The 21,607-nt window shown below is 35.1% G+C and overlaps 1 protein-coding gene across 1 annotated transcript; it reads left to right on the top strand.

Annotated features, from left to right (window-relative positions):
- Positions 1-636: 636 nt before the first annotated feature.
- LOC121371037 (protein TFG-like) lies at positions 637-17,466 on the top strand. The gene is made up of 8 exons (XM_041496654.1): positions 637-713; positions 1,860-2,077; positions 4,287-4,370; positions 5,829-5,972; positions 6,906-7,064; positions 7,830-8,141; positions 9,802-10,028; positions 11,349-17,466. The coding sequence occupies exons 2-8, from the start codon at positions 1,882-1,884 to the stop codon at positions 11,493-11,495; spliced, it is 1,269 nt and encodes a 422-aa protein (XP_041352588.1). The 5' UTR covers positions 637-713; positions 1,860-1,881; the 3' UTR covers positions 11,496-17,466.
- The last annotated feature ends 4,141 nt before the right edge of the window (positions 17,467-21,607 follow it).

Here is a 21,607-nt window from a genome sequence, read left to right as displayed (position 1 = left end):
TCCCCGTCGGTGGGACCATTTGGCTATTACTCATTCAGCCAGTGCACAGTTGGTATATCAAAGGCCGTGGTATGTGCTATCCCGTCTGTGGGATGGTGCATATAAAATATATTTTGCTACTAATGGAAAAAAATGTAGAGGGTTTCCTCTCTAAGAGTATGTGTCATAATTAGGCTACCAAATGTTTGACATCCGATGAATCAATGGTGTCGTTAAACAAAACAAAACTGTTTTACTTTATTTTAATGTTCGCCTGAGGTGCTAGTGTCGCAAGGTCAAACAACCTCGGTGGGTCCATTCACCTGATTGGGTTTTTCTCGTTACAACCAGTGCACCACAACTGGTCAAAGGCCGTGGTGTGTGCTTTCCTGTGTGGGAAAGTGAATTATGAATATAAAAGATCCCTTGCTGCATTAGGAAAACTAATAAAATGCAGTGGGTTTCTTCTGATGACTACGTGTCAGAATTACCAACTATTTAACATCCAATAGCCGATGATTAATTAATCAATGTGCTCTAGTAGTGTTATTAAACAAAACAAACTTCTTATTCTAATCTTATCAATTACTGGTTTGAAATCAGTTCCAGAAAAACCGATTCAGATCTGTAACGATATACTGTAAAGGGAGATAATTATTAATGTTAGAAAAGTCTTGCCACATCTTCGTATTAAATCTCTTGTGATTGTTGCTGTCATAGTCTACCGGTTAAAAGTATGCCAACCATTTTTCACTTGTTGATAGATGGATAGACCTATGTGTTGCTAGTCAAAAAGAAATGAGAGTTAACTGTTGTTTTGCTTTACAATAACTTGTAACTTATGTATGCGTCATTGGACTCATTCATCAACTTCCGCTGTCGGTGTCATTGAATGATCGCAGATCGGTGATTGATCACAGCGATTCATGATTCATAGTTGGAGGTGCAAGACTTCATATCTGCTCCCCTCCATCCCCTGTTTTAAATCTTTTCACAAGACGCCCGTGTTGTGTCCACCCCACCCCTCACCCCATCTCGCCAATTAAAAGTAAAAAAAAAAAATTCTTTCTTTTACATCTGACTCGTGACAGTGTAACTGAGTGTTGCTCCAGGCTTGAGGTCGAAAGCAGTCACTTCCATCACCATCATTCAGTGTTCAAAATTAAAAAATTTAGGCAGAGTCCCAGTTGGATACTAACATTTCAAAATCTGGTATCCCACTTATATACATGTGACTTAAATGAAATTCATAAATAACATTGTAGCAAACTTGGACAACACTGTTTTTGTTCCCAGTCTATTGCTACGTTGCAATTGAAATCGCAGAATTCGTCAAATTCGCAATGAAACCGAATCGGCAAAAAGATTTTCTGCATCTATTTTTTAGTAATACTGACATAAATTAATATTTATTATTTAACAGTAATCTGTAAGCATTTCTGACATTACTAACGATAACCTGCCTGTATCAATTTTCTGCAGATGTGGAATCAATATCTCAAATAAAATTTGAAGGGAGGAAACATCCAACAAAAACAGTAGTGACTTAGCGGTTCCCAGTCTATTGCTAAGCCGCTAATGCTCTACTGTGAATCAAATGTTTTTTTAATAGCACTTTTTGAGACAAACCGTTAATCTTTTAACAACATATGCTTATTAGTACACAAGTTTATTAAAAGTGTAGTTAATTTTGTATTTTGCATTATTCAGATGAGGATTAGAGACTGTTCACAGGTTTTTGTTTGTTTTAAAGACACCAGCATATAAAGAACACATAATGATTGTGTGTAAAATCCATGTTTTAATTGTGTTACTTTTATCATTCCTATACTGTATACATACTACATTTATTTAAATGGTGTATAATTTTGTATCTTTAGGTGTTTGGTATACAAAGTCAACATGCAGAATAGCTACGACCCCCAGCTTGACTTGACAGGAAAGCTTATTATCAAAGTACAGTTAGGTGATGATATTCGCCGCATCCCTATACACAATGAAGACATCACTTACGATGAACTGGTGCTTATGATGCAGAGAGTATACCGTGGCAAACTGACAAGCAGTGATGATATTACAATCAAGTACAAGGATGAAGGTGATCTTCTGTTTTCATACATTACATGTTTATTTAGGCGTATCGTAAAATATTGTTTGTTTCCGGTTACCCAACCGACCCTAATTTGAACCTGCCGACCATAATTTTTTTTTTGTATATCCAAAAATGTTTTTTTAATATAACAACGATTTCCATGAAAACATTCCAAAACTATCGCAAGCACTAATTTGGTGTCATTTAGGGGATAACCCTACTGTGTTGTCCGATTTGCAGACGTATATCGGTGGTTTTACTGTCGCAAATTTAGTTTTATGGGCGATCGTTAGCCACGAAATGTTTTCTTCTAACAATTGATTAATGGAGTTACTTCCCTTCAACTTGAAGTTCGGTAACTTTCGTGAGATATCGGGCGAAGAGTCGGAAAATTGTTTTCACGAATATATGCGATCTTTTCCAATTTACTCTACATCTAGCATAGCGAGGTGTTCCAATTAATAATAATAATAATAATAACTATATTTAATGATTTACTCCGGCGACAAACTGGCCTTGTAGAAATTTAGTGACCTTCTGATAAACTAGGGGTGGGAATGTTTACCGATACTGATGGAGTTTACTGCCAAATCAAATGATTAAATATGTTAGTAAGATCTCGATGCGTTTCGTTATTTTTTGTAAGTGGTCACTGGGAACTTCGCGGGTTTCCGCTAAAAACAGTGTCAGAATGACCATGTGTTTGACGTCCAATAGCCGATGATATTAAAGATAAAAAGCAATGTGCTCTAGTGGCGTCGTTAAATAAAACAAACTTTACTTTTCAACATTCGTTTGAGCATCCTGAGCATTTGTACTGCATTTCTATTCATTGGACCAATTGATTGCTTCAAACCAAGCGTGTACTTTAATACTGGATGCATACAGAATAAAACTAACATTGCAAATTATAAAATTGGTAAGTCTACCATTTCTTAGATACACTAGGAAAGATAATATTCATAACATTTTTTTTATGTTATTGTTGGACAGATAAATATAGAACCCTTCTTTTCAGTTTTCATTAAAAGAAATTGTTATAATTTATTTACTGGTTTCTATCCAATTACGGTTCAACCAAGTCTGTCCTGGACCAGTACAGAAGTTAAGTGTTGGTATGAGAGTAAACCTTCTGCCTGTTATTAAACAGCAAGGGGTCTTTTGTATGTACTCTCCCACAGATAGGTTAGCACCATGTTGCCCTCAAAATCAAAATGCCTTGCCTTTTATAAATTTATAAGTTGCCCATGTAAAAAGAAGCTTTTAAACACACCGATGTGGATAGTACTACATATTTCCTTTTTTAATTAAGTTATGAAATAGATATAGAAAATAAAATGGCCATAATGTTTTTGTCCTTTTGAAAATGGTATAATGGAAAAAAAGCCCTTATATTTAAAACTGCACATAAAATATGCCCCCAAAACGTCACTTTACCATGCCTTACTTCATTTCTAGGGAACACACTGTGATGAATGGTATTGTGGGTTTGCGTAATGCATTTCTATACATGCAGAGGTTATTTTGGATACCGGTAGTCAACACCTTTATTTAATATCCATAAATAAAATTATTTTCCAAAATAAAATGTTTTTCCTACCTACCTACCTACCTACCCTGTATTTTTTCCAGCATGTAATAGGAAATAAGTTTTTTTTTTCTTTTTCGGCCTTATATACAAACACATCAAAAATTGGGTGGGATGGACTGTGGTATGCACTATCCTGTCTGGGATGCTGCATATAAAACATCCCTTGCTGCTGATTGGAAAGATTAGTCCATTGCATGGTGGCAGGTTTTCTTTCTCATTATCTGTGTGGTCCGACGCCAACCATAATTAAAATGTTTTGGGTGCATCATTAAGTAAAACATACCTTCCTTCACATCAAGAATAGGTGATAAATTTTAAAGTCTTCATTATACATCATGCATGCAAATTAATACTCGCATGCACATCACATACAAACACACCACATGTAGACAGAGCTCATTACATTGTTTATGTTTATATACATGTAAATAGTTGCATTATTTAACAGATATGTCTACATGTACATGTAATGGTGAACAAAGCTAGAACCAAGTCAATAATTACTAATTAGAGAGATGGAGAGAGCGAGTGTGTGTGTGTGTGTAAACTAATGTAAACCTTTGCAGTTATAGGACTAAAATTTTAACTTCTTAAAATATAAATTTACTTAATATTTTCTTTCAGATGGGGATCTTGTGACAATTTTTGACAGTTCTGATCTTTCATTTGCAATACAGTGCAGTCGTATTCTAAAAATAACTTTATTTGGTGAGTTTTGTCTTCATGAATAAGCAAGTTGGAATTGATATTGTTGAATGTTCTAAAATTCACATTTCTAAAGACATTATTCATCGTACATGTATACATTTTAAATATATATATATATATATATAATATATATAATATATATATATATATATATATATTTTGATATATTGTTTTAGTAATTAGTAGTTTCAATAGTGTAAAATGTTAACTACATTTACAGGGCATAAAATTGGGCACGACTGATTTTGTTGGTTGTTTGTCGGTTATGCAAAACCAATATCAACACGAACGATGGATCATTCTTGCAAAAACTATAATTGCTCGTCAGAAAATGTAAACTGACGTGTTTTGACTAATATAACTATTTTTGGAATAAAATAATAAGAGAATGGGCCCAGCATTGCAGGTGTGAGAAAAAAACAAAGTATCCGTTTGAACTCGACATCGCGGTCAATTACAAAGTCGGCACTGTCATTAGAAGTGTCAATAACATTTAGTAACATAGTCACACGTTCCCTTTGATAATTTCGCTACGTGCGGAAAACAATACACGGTTTGGAAATACAGAACCTCACATACGTTGTTTTCATTTCCTATTTATTGCACATGTTTATTGTGAGCAAGAACATACCACTTGACCGCTACGCGGTCTCATGGTAAATATTCTTGTGCACAATAAACGTGTGCAATAAATAGGAAGCGAAAATAACGTGAAGTTCTGTATATTTATTTACTTTTTGACACCTGTGTGGTTATGTTGAAATATATGCATTAATTCTGAAACATGTATTGTAGTGAAAACAAGTACAACCCTTGCTAAATCAATTTATTAAAATATGACATATACAGCAAACAAAATAGTACGTTTAATAAGGGACTTTAAAATAACGAAGTGGAAATTAGAACATGATCAGACACTGAGTTGCAGCATCGATTGGATCGATCGAGGATTCACAGAACTTCAGGTCTTTCCGTTCAGACCCGGAAGCTCAAAGCTTCCGGGAAATCCACATTTTGTTCAGAATTTGGAAAAAGCTACAAAAATCGCCCATCTTAGATTCTTATTTGATTACCGTTGCCAGTTAACCTTTTCATTTGTATCTGAACCACTGGAGAAAATCGTTCGTGCAAACACTAAAACCACATGAACAACATATCGGTTGTCTGAAAAAATCACATTTTATGCCCTGCATTTACCTCCATGAAGAGTAGGTTTATTTTGTTGTATGCTGGTCTTTCCTCGGTTTATTACATGTAGTAATAATAATTAAAAAATTCTAGTTAAATACATGTTGTAATATTTATTTATTTATTTTAGTTTTCTCACATGTTCTATGCAGTGAAGACATGATATTGTACTGTTTTATAATAGATGATCCAAAGCTTGTAGATCAGGCTACTGAATAGATCATAAAAAATTAGATAATATTCTATTATACATTTTTACTTTTCTTTTAGTTAATGGTGAGCCAAAGCCTTTGGAGAATGATCAGTTAAAAGTAATAAGTAAAGAGTTAAAACAGATTCGTAACACAGTCAATACACTTCTTGACCATCTGGAGACAGTGTACGATGTTACAGCCAGCACCACTGATGTTAATGGTAATGTTGTGATTCATAATATGTACATCATCTTACATTAATTACCATAATGCTATTTTACCCAATTTCATCCAGCCACATTTGCAATAAAAACTGTTTTATACCTAACATTTTATTTTCTGGTTTGTAAACATTATCTGCCACTGTTTCAGTTACACAGCTTGAGACATTTTGCATGTTTAATATTATATTGGCTGTTATTTGGTTTATTTTAATGTTTTGATACAAGGAAATGTAAAACCCCCAAATCATAATGCTATCTATAACATAATTTCGATCACTGGTTTGGTACATATATGCAAACAAAAAAATCATTTAAGATATCTAATACTCAAAGTATATATACATGTCTGTATGTAATTAGTGTACAAAATAAAGATTTACATCGATTCTGTAATATACCAGTTAAAAGTCTTCCATAATTATAACTTACAGTATACAAATAAAGTATTTACACTTTCTGACTGTTAAATTATAATAATCTTTGTTATATATTGCTTGTACAGTTTCTAAAATTTACAACCCATTAAGACATTTGTGACTGATTTTTGCCCCCCCCCCACCTCCCCCAAATTGGATCACGCTTTATGGTTTTACAACTTTCAAGCATGTTATATATGTATGAACATTATTTAATCTTCTCACATATTTATTAACTCTAACACTGAATTAATATCTTTCATGTTTTTAAAGACGAAACAAACAACCTGTCACCTAATTTTTTTTAAGCAATTTACTAGTAACAGTTAAAATGAAGTTAAAATGTTTGAGTAAAATAGGCTGTCTGCTACTAAATAGATCAGAACAAGAGAACTTGGATACAAGACTGTTAAATAGTAAAATTAAATGTAACATGATTACCATTATAATTTATATTTTTCATCTTAAAACAAATAGAGATAAATGGAGTACAATATTTTTTTGTTTGATTAGAATCATCAATAACAACACAAGTAAACCTTAAGGTGGCTGGGATATCCAAGCCGACCAATATGGCCGGCAATAAGGAGTTTGACCCCCTGTCAACCCAGAGGTCGCTGGATGAGAGTGCTCCAAGTAAAGTCATGTCGGCGTTTGGAATAACTAATGACGGTAAGGAGCAAATTCAGAAATCAGAAGCAGACACTTTCTTTGATTATCATTAAAATGTGATCTTTGTATGGAGTCCCCAGTTTGTCTCTTTCTCTTATTGTGTATATAATATTTTGATTAGTTTTCTTGTGTGATACAGATATTGCTATAATTTGTTTTCATCATGTAACGTCTGTCGTCCGTAAACTTTAGATTTTTTTCGACTTCTTCTTCAAAACTATCTGATCAATTCCATCCAGATTTTGTGGGCAGCTTCCTTAGCAGATGGTGAAACAAATATATTTATTTGATTATTCTAATAAATGCATTTGAACTGTAATTTCTTCAACTTCTGCTTCAAAACTACTTGACCAATTCTAAGCAGATTTTTTAGAACAGAAATGCTGTAATTAATTAGTTTTCATATATGAACAAGTCATTAGATGTTTTATCAAAGTTGTGAATTTCATTAATGTTGGGTCCCCTGTTTGTACCTGCAGATGGGAGAAGATTATTATGGTTGTATAGAGAATTGCATTTTAAACTACTTTCTTCACTACTACTTGACCATTTTCAACTAGATCCATAGGAAAACAAAATAATAAATTTGGTAATTTTGAACCCCCAACCAACCTCTTGCTTCAGAAAGATTGGACTATGTGGTGGCACAGGGTTTCATTTCTTTTTCTCAACCAAGTGTCAGTATAAAAAGACACCAACTAGCCATAGGTTAGAATATGCTGAAGTGAAGTTAAACAAATATTCCTTTCTTTTCATTTTGTTTAGCACCTGACCGAGCTGCTACACCAGACAGCACATCGAGTGCTGGATCTTCAGCCAGCAACTTGTTCAAGCAACAACAGATGCAGCAGCAGCAGCAGCAGCAACAGCCTTCAGCACCTCAACACCAACCAGCTGGTCCGCAATCTACCCCAGTTCAACCAACAGCACTGCCACCTCACCAACAGCAGTATTTACAGCAACAAGTGGGACACCAGCAGACACCCATGTCAGTACAGAGTGGATCCCCGGGGACCTTTGCTGCAGTTCAGGGTCAGCAGCAGCAACAGCCTGTAGCTTACAATCAAGCAGGGCAAGGTAATGAATCTCAGGTCCAGACTAGACTATGCCTCTGTTGCTTAAAAGCAAGATGTTACATAGAGAATAATACATGAGTGGCTGTTAGATACCATTTATCGAGTTGATAACAAGTTGTTTTAAAATGTATCTAACAAGCGAAAGCGAGTTTGATTCATTTTTAACCTTTAGACTACTGGATTAATTTTTGACAAAAGCCACGTTGAGTGGGTACAAGTTTATAATTTTTACTCACATATATTCATTTAAATAATTTATAAATACATAAAATAAAGTTCATATTTGAATCGGTAAGTATTATTTTCGTGGGTTTTTATGATATTTTAGATCAGTTAATGTTGACTAAAATTAGGCAAAAATCGAAAAAGTCGCATTTCACTTACCGGCATTTGTGGCCAGCTGTCTGGTATTTATGTCTATTATTCCTGATAACAGTGGTTTTCTGACCCAAATTTTTTTTTTAAAAGAACTTCGATTCATATCCCAATATTTGGTGATTTTCGTTGTTGGTAAAATGATCAAATTTATTATCAAATTAGCTGTCACAATCAGCTATCGATCCCTGAAAATGACCGTGACATGCAGCCATTGTTGTCAAGCGACAATATTTGCTAAAAACCACTTTTTCAACTCAAGATTACAAGTTATTTTCCAAAGATAAATAACACCTAAAAATACAGGATGCTGGATTGACTTCTGTTTCCTGTTATACAAAGTCTTTCCAGTAAGTGTTGTGTGCAAAACGGCAGAAAATATGAATTGGGGAATGCACTGTATACAGTGTACAGGACTGGCATGATGTCGGGCGAGATATCTCGCCTGCAGTAGTCAGAAGGTTAAACAATGAGTAGTGAGATAAATGGTATCTAACGGACATGAATGCATTATTCTATTTCTTACATATCCTTAAAAACCAGGTTTTAATCAAATTTTAACATCTTTTTTGACAAAAAGATATTTACAATCCTTTGTATCTGACTTACGTGTCACAGACACATGATTATCAGGTTAACTATATGTCACAGTATAATTGATTTTCATTGGATATATGGCATTGGTGACCTGGACATCACCTATGAGCAGCCAGTCATATGTCTTGAAATTGTTAACACGTACATGTGTAAACAAGTAAGTATGTGTTTTCATAAATAACGCATGGTATTCTCACCAAAGGGTATGTAAGAAATACTGTATGTTCACAATTTACAATAGCAACATAGCTTATTATGTTCATATATATTGGTTTTCATTCTAGCTATTTTGTAATGCTGGGACACAAGTAAGTGTTTAGTGTTGTTAAATTAGTGTTTAATTAGGAATAGTACTCTTTGGTAAGGGTAATTTAATGTTGCTTAGTAAATAACCAAGACACATCCATTAATTATACCTACGATGGGTGATTGAAAAGTTGTCTGCATAACTAGAGGGATCTAGACACTGCAGCACCATTGGAAGGAGTGTGTGAATCTCTATGGGGATTACCTAGAAAAGTAACAGGTAATCATTCTCATAAGACAAGTCCATCCTAGTTGTTCAAATTGTGCAATCATCCCTATATTTTGATTCAGTTTTACAATATTCAGCATCGTTTGCTCCAGACTTTTTGTTTTGTCAACCACTTAGTGAAAATTATATTGTGAAATATCTGTTTTGTTTTTAGGTGGTTTTCCAAACCAGCCCCAGTCAGGTCAAGCACAGCCTCAGCCAGGTCAGCCTCCTCAAGCCAGCCAGTCAGGACTTCCACAAATGCCCCAGCCCCAGCTTGGTGGACTTCCTCAGTCAGGTCAGCCGATTCCCCAGTCAGGTCAGCAAATTCCCCAGCACACACCTTCCCAGTATGGATATAGTCAACAGCAACAACCGATGTATCAGCAGCCACAGCAGACGGTATATATATATTTTTATCCTATAACTTACTCATGATATCCATGTCATAAAGCCATGTGATAATTTAGTGTATTAACCCAGTTAATAATAGTATGCAAATTTGCAAGGTCTCAGGTACCAGGTAATGTGTTGCTGTGGGTGAGTCATTTGCTTACTTCCAACAAGACCTGTATACCTGAGCATAACGTAAAATATCAACCTTGTCTAGTTAATTGATATTTGTCAAGGCTCTGCCGAGACAAATACCGATTAACATAGACTTGGTTAATATTTTCCAAATTAAAAAACACTTGTGACAAGGCTCTGCCGAGACAAATACCGATTAACATAGACTTGGTTAATATTTTCCAAATTAAAAAACATTTGTGACGAATCCTCTATTTATTACCCATATGGTTAACAATATCTTGGTACATATCAAAGTGATACATCCGACAAGAACGCCAAGTGGAACGTAACACTGTGTGACATCATCAATTGGCACACTTCAACCTTGCAGGAACATCAACCTAATGAGTTGAATGGTATAAATTAAGATCGATTATGTGTAATAAATAGGATATTAAACTCGCTACCATTTCGTATCATGTTTATATCCCTCGTGAAATAAGTTTCACATTAAAATTATTTCACACGGGACGTAAACATAATACAAAATGGAAGCTTGTTTAATATCCTATATCTTTTCATCTTTTTTTGCAGTTGTATATTATATTGTTGGTTTAAAAAACTATTTTGGTTGGTTTAAAATATTGTAAAAGGGGGGAAAACACTCCAAAAATAAGAAAATATACTTAAAGTAAGAAAGTACAAGCACCTTAAACTTAAATTTTGAATTTTGAAAGACCTGAAATTTTGATTTTGACTTTAGAAATCGTAGTTCTTAAATGATTCTTGCAATTTCACGCTGATAGAGATACAGTAATCATCTTGTTCACTAAGTCATACTTATCGTTTAATGATACATGTACAATTAGCTAGGAATTTCTTATTTGCTAAGAGTTAGTGTGTTTGTATCATATACATGATTCACCGAAATCAATTAAGTACCAAGTAGCCTAAGTAATGACATTTGTTTGCAAAGGAACTTGTTAAGAAATATATATCACCATGGATTTCAACTAGGCACAAAATATTGTGATTTGACCCAGATTTCTATATGCAATTTATTTTAATGAATGTCTGAGCTCTTAAAATCTACATTAGCTATCCTTAGATCTATAAAGATTTGTAGTTTTTGTAGGCTTAATAGTAAATCTCACTGATGAACCATCTTCACATTCAGTATTGTACATGTTCTTTATAAATGTATTATTTCAGGCCCAGAGATTTCCTAATCCAGGGACGCCGCCAACACAGGCAGGACCTAACCCTTACTCGAGAGGACCAGGCACTGGTGGCTACACGGCTGGCTATCCCCGGCCTTCAGGCACCTACCCACCAAGCCAAGGGCAAGCTTATCAGTGAATAATGGCACCTGTCTGCTCTCTGGTAGAACAAAGATGACATGATAGTGACTGCTTCTTGTGATCAGTAAAGCTAACACTGATGTAGCAGACTTGATAAAAACAATATTAATTCATGGATTGGAACCTTTGTTGGTGCATTTAATTCCTTACTAGGATGGTAGAGCTCAAGTTGTTACTATTATTTTATTTTTTTGATTGTGAAATGAAGACTTTGGTAGGTAGTGATATGATGTTATTGCACTGTATATTACAACTTGCAGTAACTATATAACATGGAGTTGAGGACTTTGAGAAAAGTTTGCATCAGCCATTTATGTTATCAACTTATGCCAACAAAAACAGGTAACCTATTTCATTTTGCATAAACTGTTAGTTATGTAAATGATGTTCTACGTTTATGAATGAATGTAAAATGGGTTATGTCAAATTTAGACTTGTTTAAGCATGGGTCGATAAAGTTAGCTTTCTGGCACTTTTCAAAGGCCTGAGGTTATATATGTGTACATCTTATGCATTATTCTACAAAAGTCAGCGTTTCAGATCAATGAATTTGCAATCAGCGATGGGGTAATTAGTACAAAGTGTGTATTTTGCATAACAGTTTATTACCTGCCAATGACATATGGAACTATTTCAACAAGATACGTTCAGAAAACAAAGAGACAATTAGAACCATTTTACTAAATAGAAATCCATGTGTTCTACATCTTGCAAGTCTGAAATCAGAGAGCTTCAAATGCTAGATCAACTATAGGTAAAAGTAAATAATGAGTCACCTGCACATGCTTAGGTTATACGACAAACCTTATTAGAAGATTGTTTATTAAACATCTAAATTTCTAACTATATACCAAAAATATATTTTTTCCGTTGCTCACTATTTTAGCTGGATCAGACATTTTATTTGTACTAGAAGTCATATAAAAAAAGAAAGTGGCTGCTCTTGTGATACATCAACATTTCAGATTTCTTTGACTCATCCCATGATAAACTAGGCTGATGTTTATGTGATAAACTAGGCTGACTTGTACGTGCACTCAATATATTTTAGTGTAAATTATCATCTTTCTCTATCAGATACTAATTTGAAAACTCTTGGTGTGATTGTGTGACACTGCACTCTTGTTTGTTTTTTGCTTATTGTCATTATTATTGAACAGTTTTCAAACCATGGACTTTTTTATGATTTCAAATTGAACTGATTGGCCTCTACTGTTCCATTTGTGACGCATTGTGCTAAATTTACTCATAGACAAACTTGCTTTGAAAAGGGCAAATACTAGCTAATGTAAATGTTATTACATCTAATAATAATTCAATGAGTTGTGAGAGAACTTTTTACAACTTAATATGTCATATTCCATACTTCCATTTTAGTTAATATTTTGTAAAGGAAACAAATGAAGGAACCATGTTGGACTAAGATTTCAAATATGTATAACATTTATGACAAATTGCAGTGGCTTCACAACACGAATAATTTCATATGCATAGAACTAGTTCAACAAGTTATGTAATGACTGAATGGTAATTTTTCTTTCAGTCACTTTTTCTTGAATTAATTAATATGGTAATAAGGATCCAGCCGTTTATTTCTTCTGCTTGTGTTGGAAAACAGTTACGATAGATTTATTTTTGAACACCTTTGAAAGTACCATCCTATTTTCTGTAGTATTCATCATGTAACTAGATAGTTGTAAAGAATATATATATATATATAATCTATTTATTATTATGTATTGTTAGAAATAATTACATATACAAACAAACAAAATTAATATGTACATGTAGGCCTAGGACAGTCCATAACACAAATTTCCCTGTTTCTCTGTTGACACTGATTACAGCATTTGAACCAATGTATGTGGCGACAAACATTTTATATTCTTCATCACAACAGATGAACCATATCTTTGACACCTGTTAGTGCCACCTGCAAATTTATCATAGACACCACCCATAATATGTGGATAAGATATGTGACATGACATTCAGACAAATACCCATGAGACTCCAGACAGTCTCAGAAACATTACTTGGTCTGGAATATGAGATTGGTTAGTGGGCTATAGCACACAACACATTGTTTTTAAAGCTCACATCAATATCATGTGTTGCTATTAGTCTCCTACTGGTCTAGTCTCTTTGTCTGTCTGCCCATTCATCTGTCCAATGTATTTTTCCAGACTGTTTTTTTTTCCACAATACCTTAAGACTGAGAGCTGAAATGTAGCTTTATTGTGTCGAGTTACAGACTCATTGGGATTTGCCTATTTTTGACAGAGTTATGTCCCTTAACTTATAAGATATGACAATGTGTTGGGCCCAGTAGGTCAGTGTTCGAGATTAACAGTATCCCGATATCCCGGGGATACCAGAATTTAAGTTCGGATACCAGACTTCAATAACCCAGTATCCCACCAGGATACAATATAATGCTGAGGTTTTTTTTTTTTAATCCTGCGTTTTTTTTTTTTCGCAAAATCAATGAAAGTTGTCATTTACTGGTGAATTTTAGAGCTGCACTGGATCAATAGCAATGTAGCAATAGACTGGGAACGAGAACAGTGTCGTCCAAGTTTGTTACGATGTAATTTATGAATTTCATTTAAGTGAGATATTAAATTCTCAGGTGGGATACCAGATTTGTAAATGTTAGTATCCATCTGGGATACTGCCCAAATTTTTTAATCTCAAACACTGCAGTAGGTGATATATATTGCTTTGGCAACATACTCAGAATGCTTATGTACTTGGTGATGACAGTGAGATTTATTAACTGGATATACATTTTGTGGAAGGGATATTTTAGTGAAAAGACCAATAAGAACATTTTGATTCAGGCCTACAAATGTTACTTTGCAAAATTCAACCTGAATTTGGGTCAGACAGAATCCACTATTTTCTTTCAGCAAAACCAAAAGATAAAACATGTCAGTTGATTCAATGTATTATGCTATTTTCTTGGTGGATTTAATTTTTTGATTTGGTGCAGCAGTTTATTTCTGTGTATTACTTGACAATCCTTTCATGCAGTTCTTTTCCTGTTATTTTGTTGTGGAATGTTATTTTGGTGGTAGTATAACACTAATATTATATACCCTGTTGTTGAATATGTTGCCCCAAGGTGCAAACTGTATTATACACTGGCATCATGATTAATTTTGACAGGGTGCATGATTATGATTTTATTTATTTGGTTTCACTAAACTGTTGTAAGGATCATTCATACTGAGTTTTATTTTATTCTCTCTCCATCTTTCTCTCTCTCTCTTTCTCTCTCATATGGTGTTATTAAAAATAATGCAAGTCAAATTAATGTTGTACAAATGTAGTTGTGAAAAAACAAAACGAGAATATATTTCTATGCTTCAGATAAGTTACTTTTCACAATCAAAAGCAGTTATCTACTGCATTATTGGGATAGAACAAGTGTCATGTACTTATTGCTGTTTGTAAAAGTTTTAGCACTGATTTGCCATCTTGTTTTGTGATAACTTTGATGGAACTATAGTGGTATTCTTGTTTGGAAGTTTTACCATTTCTATTCATCTCTTGGAATTTTGAATTGTTTGTATTCACAGGTCAGTAACCATAAGCATAGTGCTGGAACAAAACCTCGAATTTGGGCAAAAATTACACAGATATTCAGACAAAATGTGCTAACCTGAGACCTTTTTACCATGTATTTTCATAATTCTACCCACAAAATTGTTGTAATTCATGTAAAAATGCATAGTGATTTGTTTTTCAACCCTATATAGCTGTTTGGTAGTAATGCATTTTCGTTTAATTTGGGCAAAAACCAGCCTGCCCACATACAGAAATGGGAGCCCGTACTCCTATATCAATAACTGATGTTTATGATATTAGGAGCCAAAACTGCTTATGGAGTCACAAAATAGACAAATAATTAAAATCTTTATTAACAGTACAGTAGATTTCTATTCAAATTGAAGGTCAATGTGTTATACACAGACCTAAATTTAGACTAACAGTGTCTAAACTAAAATGTGTGGTTTGGACTTTTTAAGTCTGTCCTCATGGTAATAAATTAGCTGACAAAGTTCATGAATAGGGAAGAAGTGCCCATAATGTTGTATATAATTTTGTTATACTCATAAATGTCAAAGGTTGATGTTACATATCCTCAGTTTATCCCACCTCCACTTCAGGCCCTAAGTGGAAAGTCTAGGATCAAAATGTGCCAGTTTTGGAGACAATTTAGTGTTGTATAATATTGTCTTGTTTTCTCTTGCCACAATTTAGAGAAATAGGAATGTTTACTGTACAGGATATATGTATATTTGTGTTGCATATTGAAATATCAGATGTTTGGTATATTTCTTGACTTGATCTAAAACTTTTGAAGTGGAATAATTTAAAGATTTTTATAAATCAAAGATAACTTATTTAAGTTCACTATTATTAATATATTTTGTATTTTTGAGTTTGACAAACTTTTTATTTGCATATTCCATTATGCATGGATGAACTTAACAGTAGCTATGGACAGTTCTAGTCTATGTGTCTCCTACATCAAGCCATTATCAGCACATATTCATCATCTTTTTTTCACACATTATCACCCTAATTTTCACCAAAAAACCCAGGCCCATAGAAACTGGTCCTACTCTATATAAATAAAGACTAAAAACAATTCTCCCACTAGAGATTGTGTCCCCACTCCAGAAGTTGTTCCTACTGGCCTGCAAAGGAATTTTTAATGACACCCCAGCAGCTTTATTTTACAGATATTACAATAATTAAGCCTAGAGAGAACAAGAAAAATGCTGGTATCACATAGACTGACTGTTTTTGTTCAAACCGTTATCTCAGTCATAGAACAGTTTTAGAATAGAATGTTTGATTTTCAAAAACAAGGCCTAGTCACGTTGAAATGATGTCTCAGTATCTCCAAAAATATTTGGATTTCCTTCTTGAGTGCTTCCTTTTTGGTTTACTGTAGAATGACTATTTCCGTCTGGCATCTGATTTTGTCAACCTTTGGTTGAAGTCACTCCTGGTTTGGTTCAAATGCTCTGAAAAAAGGGGATAGGTGCTAATTCCATCAGTCCATAATCTGGATGCATAAATGGAATCTGCTCAAATGATTTGCATAGAAATTGATTGATACACATTGTGGATTACTTGTACATATACACATGCAGATTATGGACAAGTGGAATGTGTGCCTTACGGAATGTGTTACTACATACTTTTTAAAATTCTATGTAGCAGTTGATTTATGTTTTCACAATTCAGCATATGTTATGTGAGCCATAATGGTTTTGCCATTTTAGTTTCTATATTTGATATGCCACATTAGTTGAATTTGACTATGTAGATATTTCTGTTTATTCATTTTAAATCTAGTGGATGATTCAAATGATTTCAAAGAATATAAACTTACAAAGATACTAATTACTTAATCAACTGTAACAATATGAATGTGGTCAATAATGGACTAATGCACCATATATAAATCGTTTTACTAGTTGACTTGTACAAGTATATACATTGTGTACAAAACCAAATACATATTTGTGTATAAATATCATAGCCTTCTTTCTTTGTTATATTTTTCAAAAGTGGCTATGCATGTTCACTGCTGTTAAGCATGAACTACAAGATTGCTTTACACATGTTCATTTTGAAAATGAATAATGAATGAATTCCTTTTTTTGAAAAAAAATATTCTTGTGATGTTTGTAATTGCTTAATGTCTGTTTCAACTGTTTTGTATAGGTCTACTACAATGAGAACAAATTGGTTCTTATGTGCAAGATATCCAGAATTAAATGTGTCCATAGACATCCATTGGCATCCTCCAAGCAAAGCAGACAGTTGATAATACAATGTAAAGATAGTTGTGATTAATATATTCAGAAGAGTTTATACGTGTATTATATGTATTTCGTCAGGCTGGTGTATATTGTATATATGCATTAAATGTACTATGTATGATTGATGTTGGTTAGACTTGTCGTTTTTTAATCCTTCATCAAAAGTGCTTCTCATTTTGTTAATATATATCCACCTACATGGCCTCTCTCCTCCTCCTCCCCCCCCCCCCCCCCCCCCCCCCCTCCCAGCCCGACAGATGCACAGACTCATAGGCATATGGGCTTCCATTCTTGTGTGGGGAGACAAATGTTTACCCATATTATTAAAAAAAAATCCCTGAATCTAATTAACAATATTGGCATCACTACAAAACTACTAGAGTTCCAAACAAATGACTAAGCATTTTTACATGGATTACAACTAATATAGTGAGTAGAATGATGGAAATACACAGTAAAACATTTTCAGGCTAGCTCATTTTGTCCGAACATGTCCATCGTTTTTGCAGTTGACCCTCTGACTCTTCCACCGTCTCGTATGCTTATACTGAATTGAATGGATGTTTAACGACACCCCAGCACAAATAATACATCGGCTATTGGGTGTCATACAATGGTAAAAATAAAAGGTTAGGTTAAAAACAGTGTATAGAGCTGTGTAGTGGTACATGAAATTTGAAATGTTAAGTCAAAGACGGTGTAAAGAGCTGTACAAAATAATACATATCACATTTGTTATAAAGGTAAAATTCATGTTACAAATCAAATATTACACAAAAGTAAATATAAATTTGGAATAAAATCCAGTTTCTTTTAAAAACTTTAGTACAAGTTCAGGGTGGAATCTAAAGGATTCCACCACATCCCTTGCTTCGAATATATCGTTTCTAGTCTGGATCAGATGATTACACTCCACCAAAATATGGTACACTGACAATGCTCACACTGAGGTGGGGGATCCTTCTTGAGAATAAATGAATGGGTAATGTAAGTATGTCCGATGCGAGCACGACACAAAACTATTTCATCCCTTCTGCACCGCCTATAGGAGGACTGCCACTCTCAGGACTGGCTTAACAGAATGAAGCTTGTTCGCGACCGCACTGTTCCAATCATCTTGCCAAGTAGAAAAGATATAATTATTTACGTGATGTTTGAGATCACTATAGGGAATACCAGTATTGGCACATGGCAAAGTCAAAGCAGACTTGGCAGCACAATCTGCCTTTTCATTGCCTCTAATGCCAACATGGCTGGGTACCCAACAGCATCCCAATTAAGGGATGTTTCAGCTTCATATATTGTAAAGACTGGAGACACGAACGTGAGTCGGTATGGATTATAAATTTAGAGGAGCTAGAGGTTTTGATTTTCTCTAGGGCTGTAATAATTGCCCAAGTTTCGGCACTAAATATAGATGCCAAATCAGGCAATCTCATAGAGATTATTTTGTCTGATGGAAAAACTGTGGCACAAGCCACAGAATTCCCATCCCGTGACCCATCCGTGTAAATAGGGATGTAGTCACAGTATTTTTCTTTTATTTCCATAAAATATTGGTTATAAATAATTGGATCCGTGCGATCTTTCTTCAGATGCACGAGATTCAACACAATTTTAGGTGGTTTTATGCACCAAGGTGGCAAAACAAAATATGAAGGTGTTTCCAAAATGTCTGAAAGATCAATGTTGGAAGCAGATAAAAGCTGCCTAATGCGAAGACCAAATGTGCAGATTGCATTTGGCTTCACATCAAACAACTTCATAAATCGGTTGTCAAAGATAGCGTTATGGGTGGGGTGTTTTGGCATTGACTTTATCTTGGTAGCATACTGCAGAGACAACTTTGCACGTCTAGCACCCAAACTAGGTTCGTGTGCATCGACGTACAAACTTTCCACAGGAGATGTTCTGAAAGCACCAAGACAAAGCCTAAGTCCCTGGTTGTGTATGGGATCAAGCATCTGCAAGTAAGTCTTGCGTGCCGACCCATACACAATAGAGCCGTAATCTAGTTTAGATCTAATCAAAGATCGATACAGTCGGAGCATAACCTTACGCTCTGCTCCCCACTCTGTGCTGGCAATAACTTTGAGAATATTTAGGGCCTTTAGCCCTTTCTTTTTAACATATTTTAAATGAGGTATGAAAGATACCTTCCTGTCAAATATAATTCCCAGAAATTTGGTCTCCTCGACCACGGGAATCGGGCTTTTGTCCAGAAACAGCTGAGGGTCTAGGTGGTGACCTCTTTTCTGGCAGAAGTGCATACAGACCGTTTTTGACTTTGAGAATCGAAAGCCATTGTCAGTTGTCCATTGTTGAAGCTTATTCAAACAAAGCTGCAACTGACGCTCAATGATACTCATATTGGACGACCTGTAACAAATCTGAAAATCGTCAACGTATAGTGAGCAATCGACACCAGGTTTTAAACACTGGGCGATGCTGTTAATTTTAATTAAGAATAGGGTAACCGACAGGATGCTACCTTGGGGCACCCCCCCCCCCCCCCCCCCATGTCTTGTGAGTGGGAATCTGAAAACGTGGATCCCACTCGCACTTTAAAAATTCTATCTTTTAAAAAGTTAGAAATAAAATTTGGAAGAAGACCTCTTAGGCCCATGCCATGGAGGTCTTTTAAAATCCCATACTTCCATGTGGTATCGTAGGCCTTTTCCAAATCAAAGAACACTGAAACCAGGTGTTGATTATTGACGAAGGCCTCGCGACAAAACGTTTCAAAACGAACGAGATGATCAACCGTACCTCGACTGGACCTGAACCCACATTGCACGTTAGTAAGCAATTTGTGGGACTCGAGAAACCAGACAAGTCTACGATTGATCATTCGTTCCATAGTTTTGCAGATGCAGCTTGTGAGAGCGATGGGGCGGTAACTGGTAGGGTCAGTAGGATCCTTGCCAGGCTTTGGAGTAGGAATTATAATAGCCTTCCTCCAATCAGAAGGAAAGTCACCAGATTTTATTAAAGATGTTCAAAAGAACTAAAAGAGAAGATTTGGGTAAGTGTTTTATTAGTTGGTAATGTATTTCATCTGGTCCCACCGAAGTATCATGGGCTTTTCGAAGAGCATCCTGCAACTCCTCCGAAGAGAAGGGTCTGTTGTATACTTCAGCATTCTCAGATGAAAAATTAATAGGTTGCTTTTCAGCTTTAGTACGGACAGATGTAAAAGCATCTGAGCTGAAAGCAGAAGAGGAGTTATGAGAAAAGTTGTCTGCCAGTGCATTGGCGATGTCACGTTGAGATGTGACGTTTGTGTCATTGACAGACAAATGATGGACAGTACTACTGGATTCTTTTCCCTTGATTTTACGGATCCTATTCCACACAGATTTCACAGAGGTTTGGGAATTCAACTTGGAGACATATTTTCTCCAAGATGTTTTCTTACTTTGTCTGATCTCGCTGCGGGTCTTTGCCTTAGCAATACGATAGGCAGAGAGGTTGTCCCAGGTGGGTTCCCGTTTAAACCTCTCAATGTGCCTGTTTCGTTCCTTAATAATAGCATCTTTGCATGATTCATTGAACCATGGTTTAGTGAAACGTTTCGGCACTGCCGAAGTCTTGGGAATAGTTTCTTCTGCAATTTCTTTCAAAATGGAAGTAAAAGAGGACATGAGATCGTCAGCATCGTCAATGGCAGATTGTTGCAGACGAGTGCTGCATAGATGCTGAAACTGATCCCAGTCAGCCCTCCATAACTTCCATCTTTGAACTCTTTCAAGTGATGGTGGTCCATCATTCTCCAAAAAAATCGGAAAGTGGTCACTGCCACAGGGGTCTGGACCGACTTTCCAGGAGAAATCCAGAAACAGTGATGGACTACATAAAGTTAGATCATTTGAAGTGAAAGAGCCACTTGCAGCGTGAAAATAAGTTCGACTTTTATCGTTGAATATAATTAAGTCATTTTTGAGAATTAAGTCTTCTAATTGTTTGCCTCGAGTATTTACATCCTCGCATCCCCACAAAGTGTGGTGACCATTGAAATCTCCCATAACCACAAAAGGGCTAGGGAGTTGGTCGAAGAGATCTTGAAGATCTTTGGGATTGAAGTTGAAATTATTACGAGGCGGCAAATAGAGAGAGCATAAAGTTATAGTTTTATGGGCTGTGACCTTTACAGCCACAGCTTGCAAATTAGTATTTAATGTAATTACACTCTGAGGGATATTTTCATTTACTAAAATGGAAACACCCCCAGCTCTGTTATCAGTTTCCTGAAACTTGTGATAGA

The sequence above is a fragment of the Gigantopelta aegis genome, chromosome 4 (assembly GCF_016097555.1).
Source record: "Gigantopelta aegis isolate Gae_Host chromosome 4, Gae_host_genome, whole genome shotgun sequence".
NCBI lineage: Eukaryota > Metazoa > Mollusca > Gastropoda > Neomphalida > Peltospiridae > Gigantopelta > Gigantopelta aegis.
Note: the sequence above shows the minus strand (reverse complement) of the source record. Positions and strands in the feature narration are given on the sequence as shown.

Coding starts and splice junctions, on each gene's coding strand:
- LOC121371037 (XM_041496654.1), top strand. CDS start 1,882: ATGCAGAATAGCTACGACCCCCAGCTTGACTTGACAGGAAAGCTTATT. Junction 2,078..4,286: donor AATCAAGTACAAGGATGAAG/GTGATCTTCTGT, acceptor ATTTTCTTTCAG/ATGGGGATCTTGTGACAATT. Junction 8,142..9,801: donor TTACAATCAAGCAGGGCAAG/GTAATGAATCTC, acceptor TTTTGTTTTTAG/GTGGTTTTCCAAACCAGCCC.